Here is a 25,681-nt window from a genome sequence, read left to right as displayed (position 1 = left end):
GTTTCTGTAGTCTTCGCTGACATCTGACCGGTAAAGTCACTTCGACCCACTGACTTTTTATCACCTACTTGACTCTCTATAACATTCCATAATTCAGCCAAGTATCTGAGAATCTTGAAGTAACCTGAAGATCTGAATCGGGGTTATAACCAGCTCTTGCATTTTCATTCCTGTTAAAACTGTTTTGGCAGATTGATTACTGTAATATGATAATATTCACCTAGATAACTCACCATTCACCATACACACGTCCTCCATGTATGAATACCGAAGACCAAATGTATAATACTGAGCTATATGCTCATTGCTGTGCACTACTCTTACCACCTTCACAATTACAGTCTGAAGATCTTCAACGCATGGAAGAGCTCCTATCCGGGTTGACTGCTATCCTGACATGTATTAGACCACCTGGGACCTGGGTTTTTTGTGTCATCTCTCTATTCATCATTGTTTATGATGAATCGTATCATTTGCCTGGTGTAAGTTTTTATTTTTGCACTGTAATGGTTTTAAAAAAAGCTTTCAATGATAAAATTCAATTCAAAATGGAAAAATACATCCAAATAGCCACTTTTATGGTATTTTGCCTCCCATTTAAATTTGAATAAATATTCCCAGTATATTGCACAGAATATTAAAAGGGGCCAACAGGAAATAAAATTTCTACAACAGATAACTAGGCCTCAAATGGCTTTGTATATGTATATCATCCTAAAAGAGTGTATGTGACCGTTTTATTACTCTTTTATGTCTTAGTATGTCTGAGTATGTGCACCATGAACAGTGCTTCAGCATATTATGGTGCTATATAAAGGATTGAGGACAAAAGGAATTGTGTATTCATTAATGTATCCTGCTAAGTTGAAAATACTTCATGATGGCAAGTCTTATTTTTTTGAGAACTCAAGTGAGGCCAATAACTGGATAGAGAGGGTGCTAAAGATCTAGAAGGATGTGGCTTCAGGTAGAGATGTCTAACCCAATATGATTGATAAGTTTTGAGTCTGGGGTTTCTTTTCCCCCAGATAGTTAGTGGTGGGATAGGGGGAAGGGCAAGAGTTGGTAAGGGAGGTTTTTTTAATATATATTATATTTATTCATTCTTTCTTATTTTTTTTTCCTTGTTATAAATGGTTAAGATCTTTTAATGGAATGTGTGTGGTCTTAATTATAGATTAAAGAGGATTTGTGTAATTCGTATCAGCCTGATATTTTGTTTTAATATAATGGTTTGCCAATATTTCTTTTGGGTGACTTTAATCGGGCTGTTAATTAAAATTTTGACAGATGTGGTAGATTTTCTTTATCTTCATACACGCCCTGTCAGAGTTATACTTTGTTTGGTAGATTAATTGATGAGTTTGGATGGAGAGATCTCTGGAGAGAGAGAGAAATCCTAGCAGCCAACAATTTACATGTCCCATGACTCACTTTCCAGAATAGATATGGTATTGGCAAATAATGAGGGGTGTCTTATGCTAGATAAAATAGGCAAGAGGCCTATCCTATCAATCACCAATTTGGTTTGTCTTGCGGAGGAGCTGTGATACTGGTATCACCTTTTATAAAGTTAAACCCAGTTGCCCATCCATTCAACGCGCGCGCCGCCGGCACATGTATCTGCGCGCCGGCCGACACTTCCCCCACCCGCGGCCCTCCTATCACATCTCACCGCCCGGCAGAGGTACCAGTCCCTGCCCCAGCCCAATGTCCGCGCTAGCCGTCGCCCCCCCCCGTTTTCGCTGCCCCCCCCAGACTCCGGTCCCCCCCCCCGGCTCCGACATCCCCGTTCCCCCCTCCCCCACCCCGGCTACGATTCTCACGTCCCCCCCCGGTAACTTCTATGTATGTATATATATGTGTGTGTGTGTGTGTGAATGTATGCATAGATGTCTCTGTGTGTGTTTGTATGTGTGTAATATATATATTCTGTATATGTATGGGTGTATATTTGCTGTATATACTCCTTATATATGTGTATGTATGTGTGTACATTCAGCGTGCCACCATGTAAAATATACTATATGGCGGCACACTGTATGTATTATATGGTATATGGCGGCACACTGTATGTATTATATGGTATATGGCGGCACGCTGTATGTATTATATGGTATATGGGGGCACACTGTATGTATTATATGGTATATGGTGGCACGCTGTATGTATTATATGGTATATGGCGGCACTCTATGTATTATATGGTATATGGCGGCACTCTATGTATTATATGGTATATGGCGGCACGCTGTATGTATTATATGGTATATGGCTGCACGCTGTATGTATTATATGGTATATGGGGGCACACTGTATGTATTATATGGTATATGGTGGCACGCTGTATGTATTATATGGTATATGGCTGCACGCTGTATGTATAATATGGTATATGGTGGCACGCTGTATGTATTATATGGTATATGGCAGCACACTGTATGTATTATATGGTATATGGGGGCACAGTGTATGTATTATATGGTATATGGGGGCACGCTGTATGTATTATATGGTATATGGGGGCACCCTGTATGTATTATATGGTATATGGGGGCACAGTGTATGTATTATATGGTATATGGGGGCACACTGTATGTATTATATGGTATATGGGGGCATGCTGTATGTATTATATGGTATATGGCTGCACGCTGTATGTATTATATGGTATATGGGGGCACGCTGTATGTATTATATGGTATATGGGGGCACGCTGTATGTATTATATGGTATATGGCGGCACACTATATGTATTATATGGTATATGGGGGCACGCTGTATGTATTATATGGTATATGGGGGCACGCTGTATGTATTATATGGTATATGGGGGCACGCTGTATGTATTATATGGTATATGGGGGCACGCTGTATGTATTATATGGTATATGGCGGCACACTGTATGTATTATATGGTATATGGCTGCACGCTGTATGTATTATATGGTATATGGGGGCACGCTGTATGTATTATATGGTATATGGCGGCACACTGTATGTATTATATGGTATATGGCGGCACGCTGTATGTATTATATGGTATATGGGGGCACGCTGTATGTATTATATGGTATATGGGGGCACGCTGTATGTATTATATGGTATATGGGGGCACGCTGTATGTATTATATGGTATATGGCTGCACGCTGTATGTATTATATGGTATATGGGGGCACACTGTATGTATTATATGGTATATGGGGGCACGCTGTATGTATTATATGGTATATGGCGGCACACTGTATGTATTATATGGTATATGGCGGCATGCTGTGTGTATTATATGGTATATGGCGGCACACTGTATGTATGATATGGAATATGGCGGCACGCTGTATGTATTATATGGTATATGGCGGCACACTGTATGTATTATATGGTATATGGCGGCATGCTGTATTGATTTTATATTATATGGCGGATTGTTGTATGTATTTGTGCTTTGTGGTAGCTCGCTGTGTGTATTATATAGTACATGGAGGGATGCTGTATGTATTTTGCATTGCTTTATTTTAACATTAAACCGATATGATTGGGTCTGGTCCTGACACTCCTTGATATATTACATACATGGAGTGGGGGGGGGGGGGCGTCTTTTTATAGTTCGCCTCAGGCAGCAGAAAGGCTAGGTGCACCCCTGCATTGAAGGCATACCTGAGGGGCTTGATTTTTGACCAAGTGGTGTATATTAAAAAAAGAAATAGAACTGATATGCAAAACCTAAAAAGTAAAGTAATGGAATTGGAAGGGAAGTTTGTATCTGATCCTTCAGAAGAGCATAAACAATTGTGGTTGGAAGCTCAGGAATGTTTCAGGAGGCATTGTTTAAAGAAGGCATCATTGGATTCAAAGATGTGTAGACAGAAATCAGTGATGGGTCGGTATGTCTTAACGGGTCATCTTGCTAAGGTAATTAAAGGACAGCAAGCTAGGAATATTATTGGGGCAATAAGGGCTAGAAGAGGTAATTTAGTGTCCTCACAAGAAGAAATAGGAGAAGAGTTTAGGGCATATTTTGAGATGTTATATACCTCTGAGTTGAAGGCAGATATAAGTGATATACAGACAGTTCTTCCTGCTATTAACATTCCCGATATCTTTATAGAGGAGGCAGGCAATTTGGACCAACGCCTAAATTTAGAAGAGCTAAGATATGTTTTAAAAAGCCTCCCAATGGGAAAAGCTGTGGGAACAGATGGTATTCCTCCAGAGGTTATATCATCCTTCTCTGAGATTTTATTGCCTGAACTTTTAAAGGTATACAATTATTCATATGCAAAAAGCATGTTACCAGAATCAATGAAAGAAGGTATAATTATATTGCTGTTGAAGGAAGGTAAATCCCCCCAGGAGGTGAAGTCATACCGGACGATCTCCCTGCTGAATACCAACTATAAACTTTTAGCTAAAATCATATCAACTAGACTGCAAAAAGTTATTTGGTTGGTTGTTCATAATGATCAGATGGGATTCATGCCAGGGAGATTGGTTAGGCATAATATCACACGTACATGGTGGAACATTCAAACTCAATGTGAGGCTCGGGATAATAGAATGGTGGTCTCACTCGATGCAGTCAAAAACCTTTGATTAGAAGCTATTAACCCCTTAGCGCTCTGCGCCGTAGCTGTACTGCGCTGAGTCCCGCGAATAGCGCTCAGCACAGTACAGCTACTGCGCAGAGACGATGCCGGTTCAGCGCTGCATAGCGGTAATCTACCGGTATCTACCGTTGACATCCCCGGCTAACACCCGCGGTCGGAGTGGGCTCCGATCGCGGGTGTTTAACCCGTTAAATGCCGAGGTCAACACGACCGCTGCATTTAACATGCCTTCTGAGGGTCTTTACCCCACGATCGGCCCCCCTGCACCGTTTTCGGGGGGGGGGGCGATCGGGACCCCAGAGAAGCCTGGAGGGATTACCTTTAAGATGGCGTCTGTGACGTCATCTTAAAGGCAAAGTGTCAGCCTATGCATCTGCATAGGCTGGCACTGCTAATACCCTGCAATACATCAGTATTGCAGAGTATTATCAAGAACAAGCAATCAGATGATTGCTTGTTCATATCCCATGGTGGATCATGTAAAAAAATGTAAAAAAAAATGTTTTTCAATAAAAAATTACTTTATAAATCACTAAAAATGCCCATAAGCCCCAAAACATATAAAGAGACATATAACGCTCAAAAAAGTCTAAATCATAACACAAACCCCACATATATAGTATCACCGCGTCCGTAACAATCCATAGAATAAAACTAAATAACTATTGAACCCATATGATGAACGCCGTAAAAAAAAACGTTAAAAACCCGCCAAAAATTATGATTTTTACCTATTATATCCCACTAAAAATGCAATAAAAAGTGATCAACAAAACATATGTAGAATGATACCTTTGCAAAGAACAACATGTCCCGCAACAAACAAGCCATCAACCAGCTCTGTAGCCAAAAACGTAACAATGTTATGCCATTTGGAAGACAGCGATGCAAAAATGATAGATTTTTCCCCACATTAGGGTTTTATTTGGCAAATTTAGTAAAACATAAGAAAAAATATTCATGTCTGGTATTCCCGTAATCGTAAAGACCCATAGAATAAAGATAACATGATTATTAGGCTATACGGTGAACACGAAAAAAAAAAAAGTAAAAAATCCAGTACAGAATTGATGATTTTCTACTCATGACCTCAAAAAAAGTTCCAGAATTTTCAACAATAGGTGATACCAACCCCAAAATGATAACACTGGAAAAAGCATCTCGTCCCGCAAAAAAAATGCCGTCACATGGCCCAAATAACGGAAAAGCGAAAATTTTATAGCCTTCAAAAGGGGGCAACGCGAAAACAAAAATCCTGGCAGCTGCAGGGTGCTCCTTCCCTTCTGCGCCTCGCTGTGCCCCCATAACACAAGTAATGTCCACATGTGGGGGGTCGCTGCACTCAGGAGAAATTGTAGAACAAATTTTATGGTGCGTTTTCTCTTTTTATCTTTTGGAAATGTGTAAATTTTAGGGCTAAATGAACGTATAACCGACAAAATTTGACCATTCTAAATTTCACCGCCATTTTGATTCAATTTCTATGAAGATCTAAAGGGGTTAACAATCTTTGTAAATGCTGTTTCTGATAGTTTGTGGGGTGCAGATTTGAAAATGGGTTGGTTATATAGGGGGTTTTTGATGCTAAATATGTAAAATTTTATTTCAAACAGTATTTATCCCCAAAATAGTCAATTCTGAAAATACGGAAAATCGCTATTCGATTTGTAAGCCGCGTGACGTCAAAATAAATTATCCAAACATTTAAAAAATTATGAAAATGTAAAGTAGACAAATGGGAAATGTTATTCTGCAAGTTATTTAGGTGGTAAATCTATCTGCCTGAAAACGCGGTGATTTTGAATTTCGAAAATGGCAAATTTTTCTAAAAATTCATCATTTTTTTATTTTTTTTTGTAAATAAACGCAAAACTTATCAGCCAAAATTTACCACTAAAATGAAGTACAACATGTGGGGAAAAAACAATCTCAGATAATCAAAAAGGTATTAATCAAAAAGGTATTATAAAGTATTATAAAATGCCAGTGCACCAATATCCATACATAGATTTATCACAAAAAATACTGTAAAGTGCCAGTGCACTTTACAGTATTGCACTGGCACTTTACAGTATTTTTTGTGATAAATCTATGTATGGCTATTGGTGCACTGGCACTTTATAATACCTTTTTGATTAATTTACATGTGGACAGTAACCTGGATATATTCCTGTGTTTCTGTGGAGTGTGGACGCTTTAGTGGAACTCCCGAGGATAACTCATTTTTTGTTTGTATTTTACAAATTATATTGTCATACTGTTGTTTTTAAATAAATGTAATGATTAAATAAAAGAAATTAAATTTTAACCAAATGGTATACAGGCGGTCCCCTACTTAAGGACACCCGACTTACAGACAACCCATAGTTACAGACAGACCCCTCTGACCTCTGGTGAAGCTTTCTGAATGCTTTGCTATAGTCCCAGATTGCAATAATCAGCTGTAAGGTGTCTGTAATGAAGCTTTATTGATAATCCTTGGTCCCATTACAGCAAAAAATGTTTAAACTCCAATTGTCACTGGGGCCCAAATTTTTTTTGTCTGGATCTACAATTATAAAATATACAGTTTCGACTTACATACAAATTCAACTTAAGAACAAACCTCTAGACCCTATCTTGTATGTAACCCGGGGACTGCCTGTAATGAGATTTCTATGAACCAGATTTCACTCATGTGCTCTTCTAAGGTTTTGTTAAGGTATAATAGAGTGGGTTCGCATAAATTTACGAACAAATGACACAACTGAATTTTGTGCTAACTTTTTGGTTTGGTGTACCATTTTCACAATGATGCAATGGGTATGAGAGCAGTTGAAATTAATTGTGGGATGTAAGGGTTTTTTTGATGAGACACCTTTATGGGGGATTAATACATGGGCTCTAGGTCCCTTAGAGAATTCACATGTATGGAGAGACAAAGGGATATTATATATTCACCAGGCTTTAGATAAAAGAGGATTCCCAAATCATTTGAAGAACTGTGTTTAGAATACAGTCTGAGTGCTAAGGATTGGTGTTACTATGTGCAATTCAGGTATGCCTTCAATGTGGTCCTTGGGAAGGAAGATTTTAAGAAGAAGGAACATATGTTTAGGATGATATTCCATCATGTCAACAGGAGAGGTTTTATGGCAAAGGTTTATCAGCAATTGAAAACATTGAAAAGGAAATGTCCAGCCATTCAGAGTAATAACAAATGAAAAGAGGAATTCATGGATTTATCAATGAATGAATGGATGGACTCTCTGAATATGATTTCAAAAGTGACTAAAAACATGTCCTATATCATATCCCAATTTTTTTTGACTCATGCAGTATATTACACTCCTAAATTGTTGAATTTTAAGATAGATAGAAATGAGAAATGCCCGAAATGTGATCTTGTTTGATGCAGATTTGGTTCACATGATGTGGAGGTGCCCCAAACTGCATAGATATTGGAGGGACGTAGTTGAAAAACTACAATTAATATTTTCTAGTCAGATACCTAATGATCCAAAAATATGTCATGGGTACTAAAAATGAAGTAGTGCGCCCGCAGTCACATATATTGTATGTGATGAAAGGCTTGCTGATAGCTAGGAAAATTATAATGTATAACTGGAAATTTGCTAAGCCACCTAAGGTTGAGGAGTGGGAAATGAGGCGGGATCTTTTGATCACAGCAAAACAAAAGGAGATATGTACATCATGTAGAAAATTGCCCTCAATGGGATATCTGGCAATTATGGATGAAAAGACCACGTATTAGGTAATATTTTTATTATTATTTTTATTTTGTTTGTTTGTTTTATATAACTTTATTTAATTTTTCATTTATTTAGTTTATCTTAGAATTTTTGTCTTTTTATTTATTTATATAATTTTCTTATTTTATCCCTTTTTCTCCCTGATTGGTGCCTCTGGGGTGATATGGGTGGGGGTTATATGGAAGTATATTAATGTGTATTGGATATGATGCAATATTATATAATTTCTCTTGCACTTTGTATGTATTAATTGTCACGGGTGCCCCTGCGACCCATGTCCTGGGTCGCAGGCGCACCTGTGTATCTCCGTGTGCCCCAGCTTCTAAACTTACCTGTCCCGGCTCCAGCGGCGGTCCCCTGATCTCCGCGCTCCGGTGTGCACACACTCCTGTGTCCACGCGCCACCGCTAAAGGGCCACCGCTAATTGGTGCTGGCCAGCTGCCTGCCCTGATAAATGCCATCCTCTTCCTATGTTCCCTGATGAATCTTTGTGCCTATGCCATTTCAGAAAGCTCCCCTGTGACATTCCTGCGCTCCTATGTGTTCCTGCTCTTGAGTTCCCGTGTTCTTGCGTTCCCGTGTTCCTGCGTTCTTGTTCCTGTGCTCCCGTGTGTTCCAGTCCGTTTCTGCCTGGACCTCCCGTTGCTGACCCCAGATTGGACTTGACCTTGCATCTCTGCTGCCTGCCCTGACCCTGTGCCTGAACCTGACCAAGAGACTGTCTCCTGTTAAGGAGTCCCCTCGGCTACCACCACGGGCTAGTCACACCTGTGGAACGACCTGGTAGTACCCCGCCGCGGCAAAACCATCCCGCTTTGCGGTGGGCTCTGGTGAAGACCAGCTGCCACTTAGAGTCCCAGTTGTCGGCTAGTATCACCTCCCGCGGTGGTCCAGAGGATCCACCGAACCTGAATCCTGGCATTAATTAGGGTTTGTAATATATTGCATCATTATTGTTATATTTTTTGTATTGTGGAAAAAAATTCATTATAGATTTATGAAAAAATCTACTTAAACAACGTTTTCCTAGGTAGGTGGCAATTTGGCTTCATCCTTGATTTATTTTATTTACTTGTGTCATGGACTTCATATGAGGCGCCTTTGTACTGTTTAATTTGTCCAGTGAAGTTTGATCTTTTCTACTAAAGCAGTGGCAGTCATGAAGTACCCATCTTTCCCAGGAGAAGATTTCCAGCCTCTTCCATTCACACAAATTGTTATGGGTATGTCTATATATTGAGAACTAATAAAAAGTTATTATCAGTACACAGCAATTAAAAAGAATTTCCTTCCATGACCCCCATCTGGCAGCACTGCATTCTTCCGACTATTTCCAGATGAAAGACATTAAGAAACAGAGAAAGAGAGGCCTAAGAGAGGGGCTGGAAATGTGCAATACTGAAGGAGGCCACTAGAGGCGCAGCAGCGACTACATCTAAAACTGTGTGCGGAGATGGTCTCGGAGTGTAAAGAAAGGGGGGTTTACCTAACCCTTATCCTCTGACCAGTCACCTTATTATGCGGGCTCGTTCATGACGACCATAACTTGAACCGAGCGGACTAACAGCACAGATGCAGGAGTGTAGCTGCTGAGCCTGGGACTTGGATTACAAAGTGTTTCTGTAGAAAGTGAGACAGCGGGATCATGGGGAAACTTAACTCTAAACAAGGTGAGTGATAGAGGCATGTATAGGTCTATACTTGTGCATAATGGCAGATTATTACAGAAGAAAAGCTACTGAACATTAGATATGTCTCGAAAGAATAACATTACATATACTTTTTGGAAAGTGTAGTTATAGACGATTCATGTGCTATATACATAAATAATAAGATTGCATTACTTATATCTACAATATACATGATGAACAGTATTCCACATACATTGGATATATGTACTTTGAAGTTACAGTCTGAGACAAATATATCCAAAACAACAACCAAAACATTGAGATTAAATACATGAATAATGTATGTGCACATAGTTACATATATCTATTTCTAAGAAATGAACACATATATTCTGTGTTGCTGTGTATATGTAGTGTATAACTGCATAGTATTACATGTATTACATAGCATGGCCCATGTATGCCATGGGTGTTTTTGTATATCTAAAAATCCTATTTAAACCTGTCTCCCTCTTTCTTTCTGTTGATGACTGGGCACTTGGTTGGAATTGACAGCAAATAACAGAAGAGGGAATCCTGAAGGTGAGGAGAATCTATCCATCACTTGGGGAGGGCTCATTGCTTGGTATTTGGTTTATAAATGAGTGTCAAATGTATACAGAGCTCATATAGCGAGGGATGGAGCTTTGCTCCACATAGATGACTGTGCAATTGATTTACCCAGATGTAATATATTATAGACCTTAACCATTGCTTCCCCAGCCTTACATCCAAAATAAAATTTATAACCCTTGCATAGCCATGTCTATCTTCATACAATGTGTCTGCTTGTAATAAAAGTGCAGAAGCCACATTGTCCCTTAATCACAGTGGAAAGCAGCCATATATGTGATCACTGGTGCTTGTTTATGTAGAAGGACAGAGAAGAGTGTAGCCAGAGCCTCTCCCACTCCCAGTGCAGTCCTCTGCTCTTCTTCCTACCCTTATTCTGTGGAGAAATGATGGATGAGCAGAACAGGAGGCTTTGATTACCAGCAAACACAACAAACTCTTTAGTGTTTTTTCCACCAGAACAAAAATACAATTATCACCATTGCACCAAAAGGTTAAAGTAGAGTGATGATCCCTGGCAGAAAATTGTGATGTTTATGTGGTTTCTTTTTTGGAATATTTTGCTATTTGTACTCTATTATGCTTTCTGTTACAGGAGACAGTTTTGTTGCGAATTCATATATTAATGGCAAGGGATTTGAAGGCTGTGAGCGATTCATGGGACTGGAAAGCAAGTTAAAAGATCGAAACGAGGTAGGATGTCCTTTCACATGTTGTGTGTTGTGTTTCTTGCATACACTCATCATACATGATGTGGTAACTTTTTTTTCAGATAAAATGTGTCTTTCTAAAAAAAAATAAAAAAATTGGTCAATTGAGACATCAAAGTACACTGACACTTTGAAACCACTGTTGATCTAACTCCTTCTTTAAGCTAAAAGGCAGTGATTTATGGAAATATGGCCTATGGTTTATTTATGGCGATGTAGGGATGTCAATAAAGCCTGTATGTAAACAGTTTGAAGTGTTTTACAATGATGTAAAAATTGTTGGTCTTCATCAATTGCAAAGTTGTTGCAATAACTATGTCTTATTCAATGCTTCATGTTTACACATGTGATAAAAGGTGCCAGGCTAATTGATAAATATATATATACTTTATGAAGCTCTGTAGATTTGCTTGTTGAAATCTTATCAAATTTTGAGCTCCTGAATGAGAGAACACAAGGCATCATGGGATGTGAGGCCAGCATGCAGTAGCCTCTATTTCAGGGCAAAGTTAGGAAGAGGTTAGACTATGCCCACTTTTCTTCCTCAATTTTCTTCAATCTCTTTAACATTTTAAAAATGTGAATGGTACACTTTCAATAATGAACACATTTATCATTAATATAATAAAAGGACAAATTAGGTTACTTGGCATCCATAATTTGACACAGATCAAAGTAAATAAACATAAATTGATTCTAACTTTTTCCCATTATATATCTGTGGTCTTAATATCAATAATAATAATTAATTGTTTATATAGCGCCTACAGATTCTGCATCATTGCACAGAGCTTGCTAAATCAGTATATTTTGGAGTGTGGGAGGAAACTGGAGGAAACCCACGCAAACACAGAGAGAACATACAAACTCTTTGCATATGTTGACCTGGATGGGACTTGAACTCAGGACCCCAGCAATGCAAGGCTGTAGTGCTAATCACTGAGCCAACGTGCTGCCCAAAGGGGCTCTTATTAAACAATTGCACCAAAAATTATGATACTGACCCCTTATTGAACAAAAGACAACTTTTTGTGCAATTGTTTAATGAGAACCCCTTTGGGAAAACCACAGATTACTATCATAGAGTAGTAACAATGCTACTTTGTGAAAACCTAATAGATGTGTTAAGGGTTCAATAACCTACAACAGTGCAGAGGACGGAATTCCTTTCATGATAGTTGTATATTATGTAAGGAGTCCCTGCTTCCCTCCTAAACAGCAGTGCTGAACTATAAACATATCATGTCTGTAAACAGACACTTTTTTTTTATTTTTTAGACTTTAACATTACATTTAGTCCACTTTTCAAAAGTGGCTGTTAAAGTGGTCTAGCTATCAGTTCACCAGATTTATCTAATGTGACTTTTGTAGCACATGCAGCAATTCTTGTAAGTGGAGAGTGGAGTTAATTTTTTTAATAAAATGTTATAAATTTGGGGCCAATTATGACTATGTAAATTCCATTCTGCATAAATCTTTTTATGATTCTAATGTGGTACAGAATACCAGACGGTAGAAAGCAAAGGTCCTTTCTCTACCTTCTCAAAACCCAACTTTGGCAAAATGTTGCTCTAATCATCTCCATTTCGAAGCCGCAATGGCTAGGGTTGTAAGAGATCTAGGGCACAGACCCCAATACATATGTAGCGCTCTTACAGTAATGCCCCCTCCTGTACATAGCCCCCTCACATGTGGTTGTGCCAATAACAACTTTACTGACGGTGTATACAGCTATAGAAACCACAGGAAAAATCCTTACTTTTTACCTCCAGTGACTCCATCTTCTTCATTAGGCCCAGCATCACCACATCTTATGTTTCTCATAGGGAACTCATGTCCTTAAATCTTGGTTCCCTGGCAGTGTTATCCTGCTGCTGACCCTAACAAGCTCCCCAAATACTGTAAATCTGTGTTCACATGTTTGTCTTGTATTTAAACAACACCAGGTACTTGTTACCCATGACATGTGTATTACTGGAAACGCAAATGAGATCAAACCGAGGACTGTCCTAGTGCCACGTGTGAACACGCCCCAAGAAATGTGCCCATTACCCCCAGTAATGTCCAGCTCATAGCCCCCCAGAAATGTCCCCCACACAGCCCCCGGTAATGTCCCCCACACAACCCAACATTAAGTAATGTGCCCACCCAGCCCCCCAGTAATGTCCCCCACACAGCCCTGCAGTAAGTAATGTGCCCACAAAGCCTCCCCAGTAAGTAATGTGCCCACACAGCCCCCAGTAATGTTCCCACACAACCCAGCCAGGCAGAAAGCAGAACATTAGCAGGTAAAGTCAATAAGATTAATGACACGCTTGGTGCATTTCATGCAACATTGTATGTAGACACACCATAACACAGCAATGAGCAAGGCCTTTTTGGATGGAATTACTCCACCATAATTGATACACGAGAGAGTGGCACTTAATGTCCCCATAACAGTAGAGGAACTCCAATGGGTTATTTGATGACTACCATATGGAAAGGCTCAAGAACCAGATGAGTTCCCAGGAGAGGTCTCTCATTAATTCAGGAGTGCTGTAGAGTGGCAATGGCCTTATGTATTATGGAGGGGGATATTAATGGGGACTTGTCACCTGCTCTGGTTACCCTTGATGCATAAAACACCTTTGACAATGTGTGCTGGGGGGGGCTGATACAGGTCTTAGATAGAATGGTCTTTACTTTAACCTTAATGAATGGTTGAATACTCACTACTGGTAGTATATGGTTCAAGTTGGTGATCAAGTAAGGGAACCACCCCATATCATATTTAACAAAAAAAAATACTTGGCACTCAAATGCGATGCAATCTTCTTTAATTCAACAAAATTATATTTATATTTGACTTTCAGTATGCAATCCATAAATCACGATTCACATGACCTTCATCAGTAACTGGAAAATGAACAACATACATTCAATATCAATCATATGGATTGCAGACATATAGCAAGTCATTTTAATCAGTGCTTCAGAACATATGGTACACTAACTCAAAATTGGTCCCATATGGATATAGAACATATATTTACAGACAGTTAAGGCAATGGGAACATGTCAAGTATATATTCCACTATAGAATATGCTTATATATGAATATATACAGAGGCTGCTGTGATGCAGAACACAATGCTATAAATAGACTGACATGTCTTGTACAATTCAGTTGTCCTTCTGTGTAATGCTAAGGATAAGCTATTTAGTAAGCTATTCAAAGGTAGATATAGACTAGTCACATACTGTATTTTTCGGATGATAAGGCACACCGGACTATAAGGTGCATTATGAATAAAGGCCAGCTACGATGTCTAGGTATAAGGCGCACCGGACTATAAGGCGGAGGTTCCTGGTGGCTGCTTGGGTTAGAAGGAGGTCCGGGGGTGTGGTTTGGATTGCGAGCTGAGAGGTCGCAACCAGCTCTGTTAAAGCGACTCTCCACAGACCCAGCAACTGTCAGCACCCCGAATAGCAGCGGAGCAGAGGTGAACGGTCACACAGGGAGATGGTTAGAAGGGGGTCCGTGCACGCGGCAGAAATTGGTTTGCGCTATGTCGGTTCGCGCTATGGCTCCTGTTGTTCGTGCCTCTGCAGTAAGTAAGTACTGTTCTGTGGTCTGCAGTTCCCACTACCGGAGACCCTTGACAGCAGATCTCCAGCGGTGTAAGTAGGGTCCACTGCCCTCCTCCGCCTTGCCTCCTCCAGTCACTGCCGAGTCCCCCTCTAGTACTGCTGGCCATGCAGGGTCACAGCCCCGGCTCTGGTCTGCCATGGCCCGGAGTGTGTTTCATAAGGCACACCGGACTATATGGCGCACTTTGGATTTCTAAGGAAGTCTTACATTTTTATGTGCGCCTTATAGTCCGAAAAATATGGTAATTCAATTCATTCCCCTTATTTCAAACTTTATTGCTACTCAGTACAGTTGTTTAAAACTCAGGACATACACCTCAAGGGGTGTCTCTCATCTACAAAATGCCCTCTGGGTGCAGTGGGAAGGACCTACCGTTGCCTTACATGAAGGCCTGGGAGTAGGAAATGGGCGAGACATTTTAACCCATTTTAACATCAAGTGCAGAGGAAGATCTTAAGGTGTGGACTATCAGGTTCCATTAGGCCCACACACAAGGTAACTAACTTACTGTACTGCTGTTACTTAGAGTACAAAATAAGAAGGTAGCACTATGTTTACTGTATATATCTATTGTGTGTACGTATTGTCTAGTGTGCCCTGAAGGCAATTAAAACTAAAATTTAACCTGTGTTCCTCTTTTATCTCGATCCACTAATCACACGTCCAGGTTTCTTGGTTATATACATGCTAACGGGTTGGTTCCTCACCCTATATCAGTGATGGCTAACCTATGGCACTGGTGCCAGAGGTGGCACTCAGAGCCCTTTCCGTGGGCACTCAGGCCATCACCAGAGATGACTCCAGGTGTATTCCTGCAGTCACAGACAGCCCAGGACTTGCTGTGCACAGAGCTATTTTAAAGGGACAGCTGTTCCTGGGACTATTTTCTGCTTTATTGGTGTCCTCAGAGTGCTGGTATCAATGAAAGCTGTGACAGAGGAGGGAGTATAAATCTTAAATTAAATTTCTGTGTTGGCACTTGAGATAAATTAGTGGGTCTTTGTTGTAGTTTGGGCACTCGGTCTCTAAAAGGTTTGCCATCACTGCCCTATATAATCCCGTTACTGACCTGGCTTATATTAAAAGCGAACTGGTGGCAGCTTCATTAGGTTGATAAGATTCTGTTTCACTGAGCCTGAGGATAAGTTCACAGACGGCATATAAGAACTAATGATAGTCAAAATTGGGCACAGCAAAATAATACAAATATGTGTAAGAGAGTATATATTCAAATGTATCAAAATATGAATAATATAATACAATAACATTACATATATATGAGGAAATGAGGTAAATTACGCATCTAAAGTGCAAAAATAAATATATATATATAGACAATAATTTCATAGTGCAAACTGCATAAGAACTATAAAAGCAACACACATTATTAAATACATATGCTAAAGTGAATAAATGATTAATAATACATACCAAATGATACATGATGAAGAATGGTGAATGCATGGAAAAAGTAAAGTAATGCATGCAAAAAAGAAAAAGTGCAAGGTGAAGAGGTGACAAAAAGTGCTGATAAAGACATAATATTATAATTGAATATGACACCATACAAAAAACTACTTATAAACTGCTGCATGCCCGAAAATGTACATACACTTTGATATAAAGAGCTAATAACATGTACATGTAATTGGAAATGATGGATATACCAAGCAAGAAACCGTCAAACCATTGCACAAAGACCTAAATAAAAGGCAAAAATATATACTGAAATAGTTTCGTTAAATGAGCCGCCGCTTAAAAAACCCACAAACTACCCAAGAAATGATAAACATAAGACAGTAAGAGATAGTATAATGGCCGTATGGTCCAATACAGGACCACCTGATACCTATCAAATGGTAGGAAAAACACATACAAGTTAAAACCAATAAAAAACATACAAAGTTGAGACATGATAAACCACAATAGGGGACGTCAATACATGAAAGGCAAGGCTGGCAAATGACAGTAAAGGCAAATTATAGGGGGCAAATAGTAAGGCTTATAGGAATGAAGCAAAACCAAAATTTTCATTAAGCCCGGATGGATGCCCCGTGCAGAGTGTCCAAATCCATTTTGATTCAATTTGAAGTAATTTTTTCTAGAGTGTTCCACCCCTCATGGTCAAGTCTACATGATCACTGCCACGGATTTTCAACAAGTTCGAACTCCATTCATGTTTTTTTTCTGAAATGGCGAGGAATAGGTTTAAGTTTATTGATCTGTGGATGTAACAAAGAAAAGCGACTGGTAGATCGAGCTCTTCTATAAGCCTTCTTAATTGATTGTCCACTGTATCCACGTTCCAGAAACTGTTGTCGAAGCTTGGATGCTCTTTCCTCGAACTGGTCATTAGTGGAACAGATTTTACGAATTCTGGGGAACTGTACAATAGGCATAGTATTTACAGTACGTCTGGGGCCGGTCTATGGGCAATTCTTTTTTAAATTCCGCGGTTTTTCCGAATCCTTTGGGTTGTCCGACAGCCAAACCCCTCCCATTTCTGTCGCGTGAAAGCCGGCGCCAATGCGACACAATCCGATCGCGTGCGCCAAAATCCCGGGGCAATACGGTGCAAATCGGAAATATTTGGGAAACCCGACTAAAGTGCGGAGTTTGAACCCTTAGTAAATGAGCCCTTATGTGTATTTACTTATGTGAGCATATCAATATGGGACATTTGTGAACTCTACACATGTCCATCTATTACATTTAGGAGATGTGAAGGTAAATATTTTCTGTTTGGAGCACATTTTTTTGCCATCAAAGTCAAATTTTAAGAATTGTTTCAGTTCGAATCAAAAGGGCATGAAGGCGCCTATGTCTATAAACTCTTTAATGCAATTTTGAAAATGGGGCAAGTGTCTGCTTTCAGAAAATATATCGTTTGTGGGGTTTACTTTAATTTTTAAATGTGAAAATTGTACAAATTGCTTTGGTCAATAACGTGACAAAATATCCAGAAATGCCGGGTGGTGAAAGGATTTAATACCCCTCGGTTGAATTCCTGGGTGAAGATGCTTATCATCCATCTCCTGTCTATATATCTATATGTCTAGTTATCTATCTCCTATAATCTGACCATTTATATATCTTGCTTTTTCAATTTTTCAATCAATCTTATATTTCTCTTCTACTGTATTTATCTCTCATATCTATCTAGAAATCTCTATCATCTTTCATATTTATCTTCTATCATAATAATTCTAATTAATAATTCTTTATTTATATAGCGCACACAGATTACGCAGCGCTGCACAGAGCTTGCCAGATCAGTTCCTGTCCCCAATGGGGCTTACAATCTATTCATGTGAGACCATAAGTCGTACTACAAGTACCGAAAATTAATTCAAAATATAAATCTTTATTAATACATATAGACAATCAAAAATTGGACATTAAAAACATACACGTTAAAACCACAAAAAAATCACACACCCCCTTGAGGAAGCGACGGCAAAACGCGCGTCGGGGTGCTGTGGTGGTGGTCTGGGGCTAATTTGACCTGAGGCACAGGTATATTACTTTGACACTGGTGTTATAACAGATGGACTTTATATTTTCTGTGCTCGGTATGACGTGTTACTCTTTACTATGGTTAATGGATATTGACCACCACCATGCTGTTTGTTTTTGTGGTTTTAACGTGTATGTTTTTAATGTCCAATTTTTGATTGTCTATATGTATTAATAAAGATTTATATTTTGAATTAATTTTCGGTACTTGTAGTACGACTTATGGTCTCATATGCTTTTTGTTGGTATTCATTGTTTGAACAGCATAGGGATCTGTTACCCAAGAGGTGGGCACGGTTATTGGTATTCATTACAATCTATTCAACCTACCACGCAAACACAGAGAGAACATACAAACTCTTTGCAGATGTTGCAAGGCTGTACTGCTAACCACTGAGGCATCATGCTGCCCATCAATCTCCCTATCATCTATCTATCTCCTATAAAATTCTCCCATATTACAGTTTGTTTTACCATACTAAATGGAGCCTCTTACTGACTGTGACTGGTCATAAAATAGTTTTACTTTTAGTTTTGCCCAGGGCCCCACTTTGTCTAGAACCGGCCCTGCGTCTCGGATGTGCTGAAGAAAAGTGAAAATAGCAGTTGACATAAGTTTCCTTCCTCTGCCCGCAATGATCGGCCTTCCTGGTGGTACGTTCTCATTCTTGTTGATTTTGGGAAGCAATTATAGCGTTGAAATAGTCGGATCCTTTTTGAACAACGCATCAGCCAAGGGTTTGTAAATAATATTATCATCAACCGCCTTCTCAAGGATATCAAATAATTGCGAACTTGTTCAAGTTGGAGTTCTTCCAATATTTGCAGAACCAATGCGTCCTGTGTAACGTCAATAGTATGCGTTTGTGTAGGATCCGTAGTGTTATTGAAAAACAGATTGCGGGCAAAAAGGTGCAGATCTTTCACTGATGTTCCTCCATCTTCCTCCTAGACTGTTGGGGAGGTCCAAAATCTCTTTTTCGTTATTGTCTCGTATTACTAGTCTGTGTTCTAACAGAGTCCTCACTAAAGTTGGCAATCGAAGATATCGAGGAGACAGATGACGAACGATGCATCTGATTGATTGGGCCAATCCTCCGCCATCTGTATACTTGATTAGTTTTGATCGTTTTGATCCATCTCGAGTTTTTTAATTTTGACAGATGTCCTTTTCCCATTTCTCAAAAAGAAAAATCCACAGTACTGATCAGGGATTTGAGATTATCTTGCTGGGAAATAATCTCTGCATCCAAGGTGTTAATACTCTGCATTCCGAGAGTGATCAAATGCTCCAAGAACTTCTTAGAAACCATATCAAACACAGACTCTCACTGTGTGCGTATATTCTCATCTTCAATCCCAAAGGAGGGGTAGACTTGAACACGTAACCCCCTAGGGATCAGGCCTTTAGATAGATATTGTAGGAATAGATAGGCATTGTCCGACTAGAATGCATCGTGACGCAATTTACTAAGATCTTGCACCCAATATCATGAATGTGTCGCTTCCCGGCTCAGGTCCGACAGAGTTCACTATCTTTTTAGTGGTGCATCTAAGTGATAGGGCTTGTGACACAATTTGAAAGTTAAATCCCACGCTCAGTCTGAATCAGTCAGACCGTCCGTCGACACGCCCCCTAATTTGTGTTGTATGGAAGCCAGCACAGCTGCACCACAAAAAGGATTGCGTGCGCCACAATCCCAGCGCACACGTCTTAAATACCCGCACCAGCCGTTTTCGCCCCAAACACGGTGCACCGTCCGACAAAAGTCCGTGCACGACCCTTAGTAAATGAGCCCCAGTGTACGACTTGATCACTGGAATTGGCGTTGAGTATTTTTTTTAGCTAAGATAAAGTTAATTACATTTATTTGGCTATTGCTGGATAACTCCTTTTAAGAGGATACAGTGGTTGTGCATCTGCAGAATAAAGTACTGCTGGCAATATGTTCAGACTTCAACTATATTTGGATGACTTTAGCTATATAGAGGGGTGCTGTGCAGTACACCCCATCTCTAAATTTGTTCTGGTGTTCAAATTGACTTTATTGTCAGCAATGTTTCACTAAGAGATACATTGCTGTTTGTGAGTTTTCTATTTAGATACTACATTTCAGTACATCAGACTTGAATATAAGTCTGTGGGGCAGATTTACTTACCCGGTCCGTTTGCGATCCAGCGGCGCGTTCTCTGCGGTGGATTCGGGTCCGGCCGGGATTCATGAAGGTAGTTCCTCCGACGTCCACCAGGTGGCGCTGCTGCGCTGAAGAGCATCGGAACGCACTCAAATACACCGGCCTATTCCTGGTGAAGGTAAGCGCGAGTCCTGCAACACTTTCGGTTTTTTAAATGCGGCGTTTTTTCCGAATCCGTCGGGTTTTGGTTCGGCCACGCCCCCCGATTTCCATCGCGTGCATGCCAGCGCCGATGCGCCACAATCCGATCGCGTGCACCAAAAACCCGGGGCAATACAGAGAAAATCGCCGCAAATCGGAACTATTCGGGTAACACGTCGGGAAAACGCGAATCGGGCCCTTAGTAAATGACCCCCTGTGTGTGATCTGGCTTTGCAGCTTGTCATGCCTGTATTAAACAAATTAGGTCTGTTATACCATGTTTGGTGTGCTGTAGCTAGAAATTCTTTAAAATTTTGTTAGCAAACATTTAGGTGCTTCAGACAGAGGCTTTATGTTCTTTTCTTTAAACAAATCTCATTAACCCCTTAAAGGGCACCTACCACCACAAATCTACCTATAAAGGTAGATCGGGTGGTAGGTGAATCAATGGGACGTGAGGATAGCCCTTTTAAGGGCTAATCCTCACGTCCCCGCACTGTTTTATAAACTTTTATTACTTATATATGTTAATTTACTTATGCGGCTACCGGGGCGTGGAGTAGCCGCATCTGAGGTTACACGAGGCGGCTACTCCACGCCCCGGTAGCCACATTACCCCTCCTACTCACCATGTTCGGCGCGCAGCTGCTCGTAGCTGCGCGCCCTCGTCCGCCGATCCTGCCGTCTGCGCATGCGCAGAACAGCAGGCCCGCGCCTGCGCGGTCACTGCTCTGAAGCCGGGGCTGCGCAGGCGCGGGCCTGCTGTTCTGCGCATGCGCAGACGGCAGGATCGGCGGACGAGGGCGCGCAGCTACGAGCAGCTGCGCGCCGAACATGGTGAGTAGGAGGGGTAATGTGGCTACCGGGGCGTGGAGTAGCCGCCTCGTGTAACCTCAGATGCGGCTACTCCACGCCCCGGTAGCCGCATAAGTAAATTAACATATATAAGTAATAAAAGTTTATAAAACAGTGCGGGGACGTGAGGATTAGCCCTTAAAAGGGCTATCCTCACGTCCCATTGATTCACCTACCACCCGATCTACCTTTATAGGTAGATTTGTGGTGGTAGGTTTCCTTTAAGGACTTGTTGCACGTTAAGCCTTGTTGTACGTTTAGGCTCAGCCCCTTTTTTAAAAAATTTGACCAGAGTCTCTTCCTGTGGTAATAACTTTTCAACACTAACATATCCCTGTGATTTTGAGATTGTTTTCTCGTGAATTGTAGTTTAAGTTTTTATATTTCCATAATTTGTTTTACATTTCCTTTTTTTACGGGTGTGATTTTCAAGAGATTTGAAATATGCAAATTTTTTTAGAAACCAATTGGCACGGGTGCTCCCGTGATCCATGTCTCGGATCGCGGGTACACCCGTATACCGCTGTGTGCCTGTGCTGTGAGCCTGTGTGCCTGTACCTGTTCTCCTGGCTGTGCTTCGGGTCCCAGCGTGTAGGCCTGTTCTCGAGGCCGGGCGCTCCAGCTGCTAGGGCGCGCACGCACCGACTTTTCAGGTTTTAAAGGGCCAGCGTCCTCCTGATTGGCGCTGGCTAATCCGGCTCAGCCTTTATTATCCAGCACCTCCCTTCCTTCTGGGACGGATCTTCAGCACTCTAATGGAACTTCCAAGGTTTCCACACCTCGCTTCCCACAGCGGTTCCTGTTGAAGTGATTGCCCATCAGCGTTTCCAGACGCCTCCATGTCTCCTGTCTCCAGCATTCCCATATGCTTCCTGCTGTGCCTTCCATGGTTCCAGTCCAGAGGTGTCTGCAGTCTGTGCCAGCGTTACCAGTGTTGCTCCGTGTTCCTGCTGTCATCCCAGGCTTGGACTGTTTCCTGCATACCCTGTACCTTGGCTGCCACTGGGGCCTCACACCATCTCCCACGGTGGTCTAGAGGGTCCACTGGTCCACAGACTCCTCCCTCCGGACTCTTCCCATAGAGACTTTCCTCCCGGGTACTCCCAAGTATCTTGAGTTGTCTGTGTGACCATTACAACAATTCAGTTTGGAAGTCTCCTGTGAAGGCTTATGTACTATAAACCCCCACAAGTAACACCATTTTATGAACATAAATTATCTGTAACTATTCAAATCAGCATTTCAGAAGTCTGTTAACCATTGGACAAAATGGATTGGAAATTTAGAAATTCAAATTTTTGTATAATATTATTCTCTTTTAGCCCTAAGATGTACACATTCAGAAGGAATTTGAGGTAAATATACATCCCAAATTTTTTTACCTGCTTCTTCCAAGTACGGCAATACCTGACATATGGATGTTAACAGCTGTTTTGCCGCACAGCGATGTCCAGAACAGAGGTAGTGCAATTGGGTTTTTTTAGGCCAATTTGGCTACAAATGTTTTGTGGTGCCACAGCATACTTGAAGAGCCCCTGAAGAAACAGTAAAATAGAAAACCCCCCAAAATATCATAATTTAGGAAACAACACCCCTAAATGAATTTATCTAGGGCAGTAGTTAGCATTTTAACCCCCAACATGCTGGCAAAAAATTAATACAAATCAAATGGTGCAGAGTTAAAATTTTTTCTCAATTATGCCAGTTTATGTTTAATCCACTTTTAGTAAAGAAATTCAACAAATAAACATACTCAAGTACAAGCCAATGTTAACACAAAAACCGCTGCACACACCATGACGTCAACCGCTTGCTGACATCATAGTGTGTGTCGATGGCAGCTGACATCATGGTGTATGCGATGGGACAGCGCCAGGAACCGGAGCTGAAGACAGAAGAGGTCCTGGAGGGGCATCGGAAAGTTGAGTACAGAGGTTTTTTCATTGACTGAAGTATAAGAAAGTACATTTAGTCCTGCTTCATACAACGATCCAGGGTAAGTAAAACGCAAAGATTTATTTCATACTTTTAAAAGTTCAAAATAGCATATGAACACATAGGAAAACACAGACAAACACAGCATTATTTCCTAGGCGTTTCGGAAAAGTCCTTCATCATGGCATAGCGTGAGCCACGAACAGGTGATTTTTAAATAGTCCACAGTTGCGGTCATGTGATCACGTTAAAGAAACTTACATTGTAAATGAACTTACACATATACATATAGAATATGCGACATGGGACTAATGCATTTGTTGGAGGAACAAACAATAGAGCATCTAACAAAAGGATATGTGGCAACTTTAAATTTGTAGATCATATCATGCCTCTTATTGAGACCATGCGAAAATCTCGTCTATGATGAAAAAATCCAAAAGCTTTCCCTGTTCAAAAGCTTCCACTTATGACCACCACCACGTATGGGTCTTTTAACTTTTTCTATCGCCGTAACCGCAAAATGTGAACAGTCTCCTTCATGTGTTGTTTGAAAATGTTTGGAGGCCATGGATATGTTTGAAGCCTGTGGATTTCTGGCATCTGAAAGGTGACGCCTGATCCGTACTTTCAAAGCTCATGTTGTGCACCCCACATACTGCACATTGCATTTTTTGCATGTAATGCAGTACACAACAAAATTGCTATTACAATTGATATAATTATGTATTTTAAAGCATTGTTGTAAAGTTGCAGAAACTATGGTTGGGTTGGGAGAAATGTAGTTGCAGCATATAAAGTGATTATGGCCACATTTATACAAGCCTTTCGTTTGCAACCAGTTAAAGGAAAACGGTTGGTGATAACAACTGGCCAAGAAAAGGTGCTTTTTTGGAGACATATTTAACTCCATCACTTAATATTGTAACGGGTCACACAGACAACAGAACTAAAAGTCTCTATGGGAAGAGTCCGGAGGGAGGAGTCTGTGGACCAGTGGACCCTCTGGACCACTGCGGGAGATGGTATGCGGCCCGCGGTGGCAGCCACAGGAATGTGCAGGAAACAGTCCAAGCCTGGGATGACAGCAGCAACACAGAGGAACACTGGTAGCGCTGGCACGGACTGCAGACACCGCTGGACTGGAACCCTGAGAGGCACAGCAGGAAGCACGGAGGCAAACTGAAGACTTGACACAGTATGGCAGGAGCACACGGAGGTACCCTGGTAACACTGGAGACAGGACACACCAGGAGCGTATGGGAACGCTGGAGACACACAGAAACACAGAAAAGCGTCTGGAAACGCTAATGGGCTTTCTCTTCCACAGGAACGGCTTAGGGAAGCCTGAGATGGAAACCATAGGAGATCCTAGGAGAAGATCTGGCAGGGAGTGAAGGGAGGTGCCGGATTATAAGGGAGAGCCGGATTAGCAGGAGCCAATCAGGAGGACGTTGGCCCTTTAAGGCTTGAGAAGTCCGCGCGCGAGCGACTGCAGGCAAGGAGCATGCGGCCTACACGCTGGGAGCCAGAGTACAGGCCGGAGCCAGGAGAGGTAAGTGAGGGCTGGGGGAGCGGGGACCGCGGCAGCAGAGCACGGGTGTACCCACGATTCGTGACATGTATCACGGGAGCACCCGTGACAGTACCTCCCCCCCCCCTTTAGGACCCCGCTTCTCTTCTTCTTTCGCCTCCTCCAATTCATCTCGGTGACGGAACACCTAAGAAGAAAAGCAGAATCAGGACAAACTTGCATAGACTCCTCTGCAACTAGTACAACAGGAGGGTGAAGTGGCTCTTGGGAAGCCGGAGCAGCACTGGGAAGCTACGGAGACAGGAGCGGCTCTTGGAAAGCTGGAACAGCTTTAGAAAGCTGCAGAGGCTGGAGCGGCTCTTGGAAGGCTGGAACAGCTTTAGGAAGCTGTGGAGGCTGGAGCTGCTCTTGGAAGGCTGGAACAGCTTTAGGAAGCTGTGGAGGCTGGAGTGGCTCTTGGAAACTGGAGGCCGGAGTGGCTTCTAGGAAAGCCGGAGACACTGGAGCGACCTCTGGGAAGGCCGGTGGAGACACAGGAGCAACCTCTGGGAAGGCC

The 25,681-nt window shown here is 41.3% G+C and overlaps 1 protein-coding gene across 4 annotated transcripts in view; it reads left to right on the top strand.

Moving 5' to 3' along the window:
• Positions 1–9,808: 9,808 nt before the first annotated feature.
• Positions 9,809–25,681, top strand: part of NKD2 (NKD inhibitor of WNT signaling pathway 2) — a 237,968-nt gene continuing 222,095 nt past the window's right edge. For all 4 annotated transcript variants that reach the window (XR_011855850.1, XM_072153075.1, XM_072153078.1 and 1 more), the window contains exons 1-3: positions 9,809–10,031; positions 10,548–10,574; positions 11,200–11,297. Coding sequence is in view for 3 of the 4 variants with exons in the window: in XM_072153075.1 (XP_072009176.1) it covers positions 10,007–10,031; positions 10,548–10,574; positions 11,200–11,297 (150 nt within the window). In the remaining variant the exon portion in view is untranslated. The remainder of the gene's footprint in view (positions 10,032–10,547; positions 10,575–11,199; positions 11,298–25,681) is intronic.

This window comes from Engystomops pustulosus, chromosome 5 (assembly GCF_040894005.1).
Source record: "Engystomops pustulosus chromosome 5, aEngPut4.maternal, whole genome shotgun sequence".
NCBI classification, from domain to species: Eukaryota; Metazoa; Chordata; class Amphibia; order Anura; family Leptodactylidae; genus Engystomops; species Engystomops pustulosus.
The sequence above is the reverse complement of the archived record's forward strand: the minus strand, read 5'-3'. Positions and strand labels throughout refer to the sequence as shown.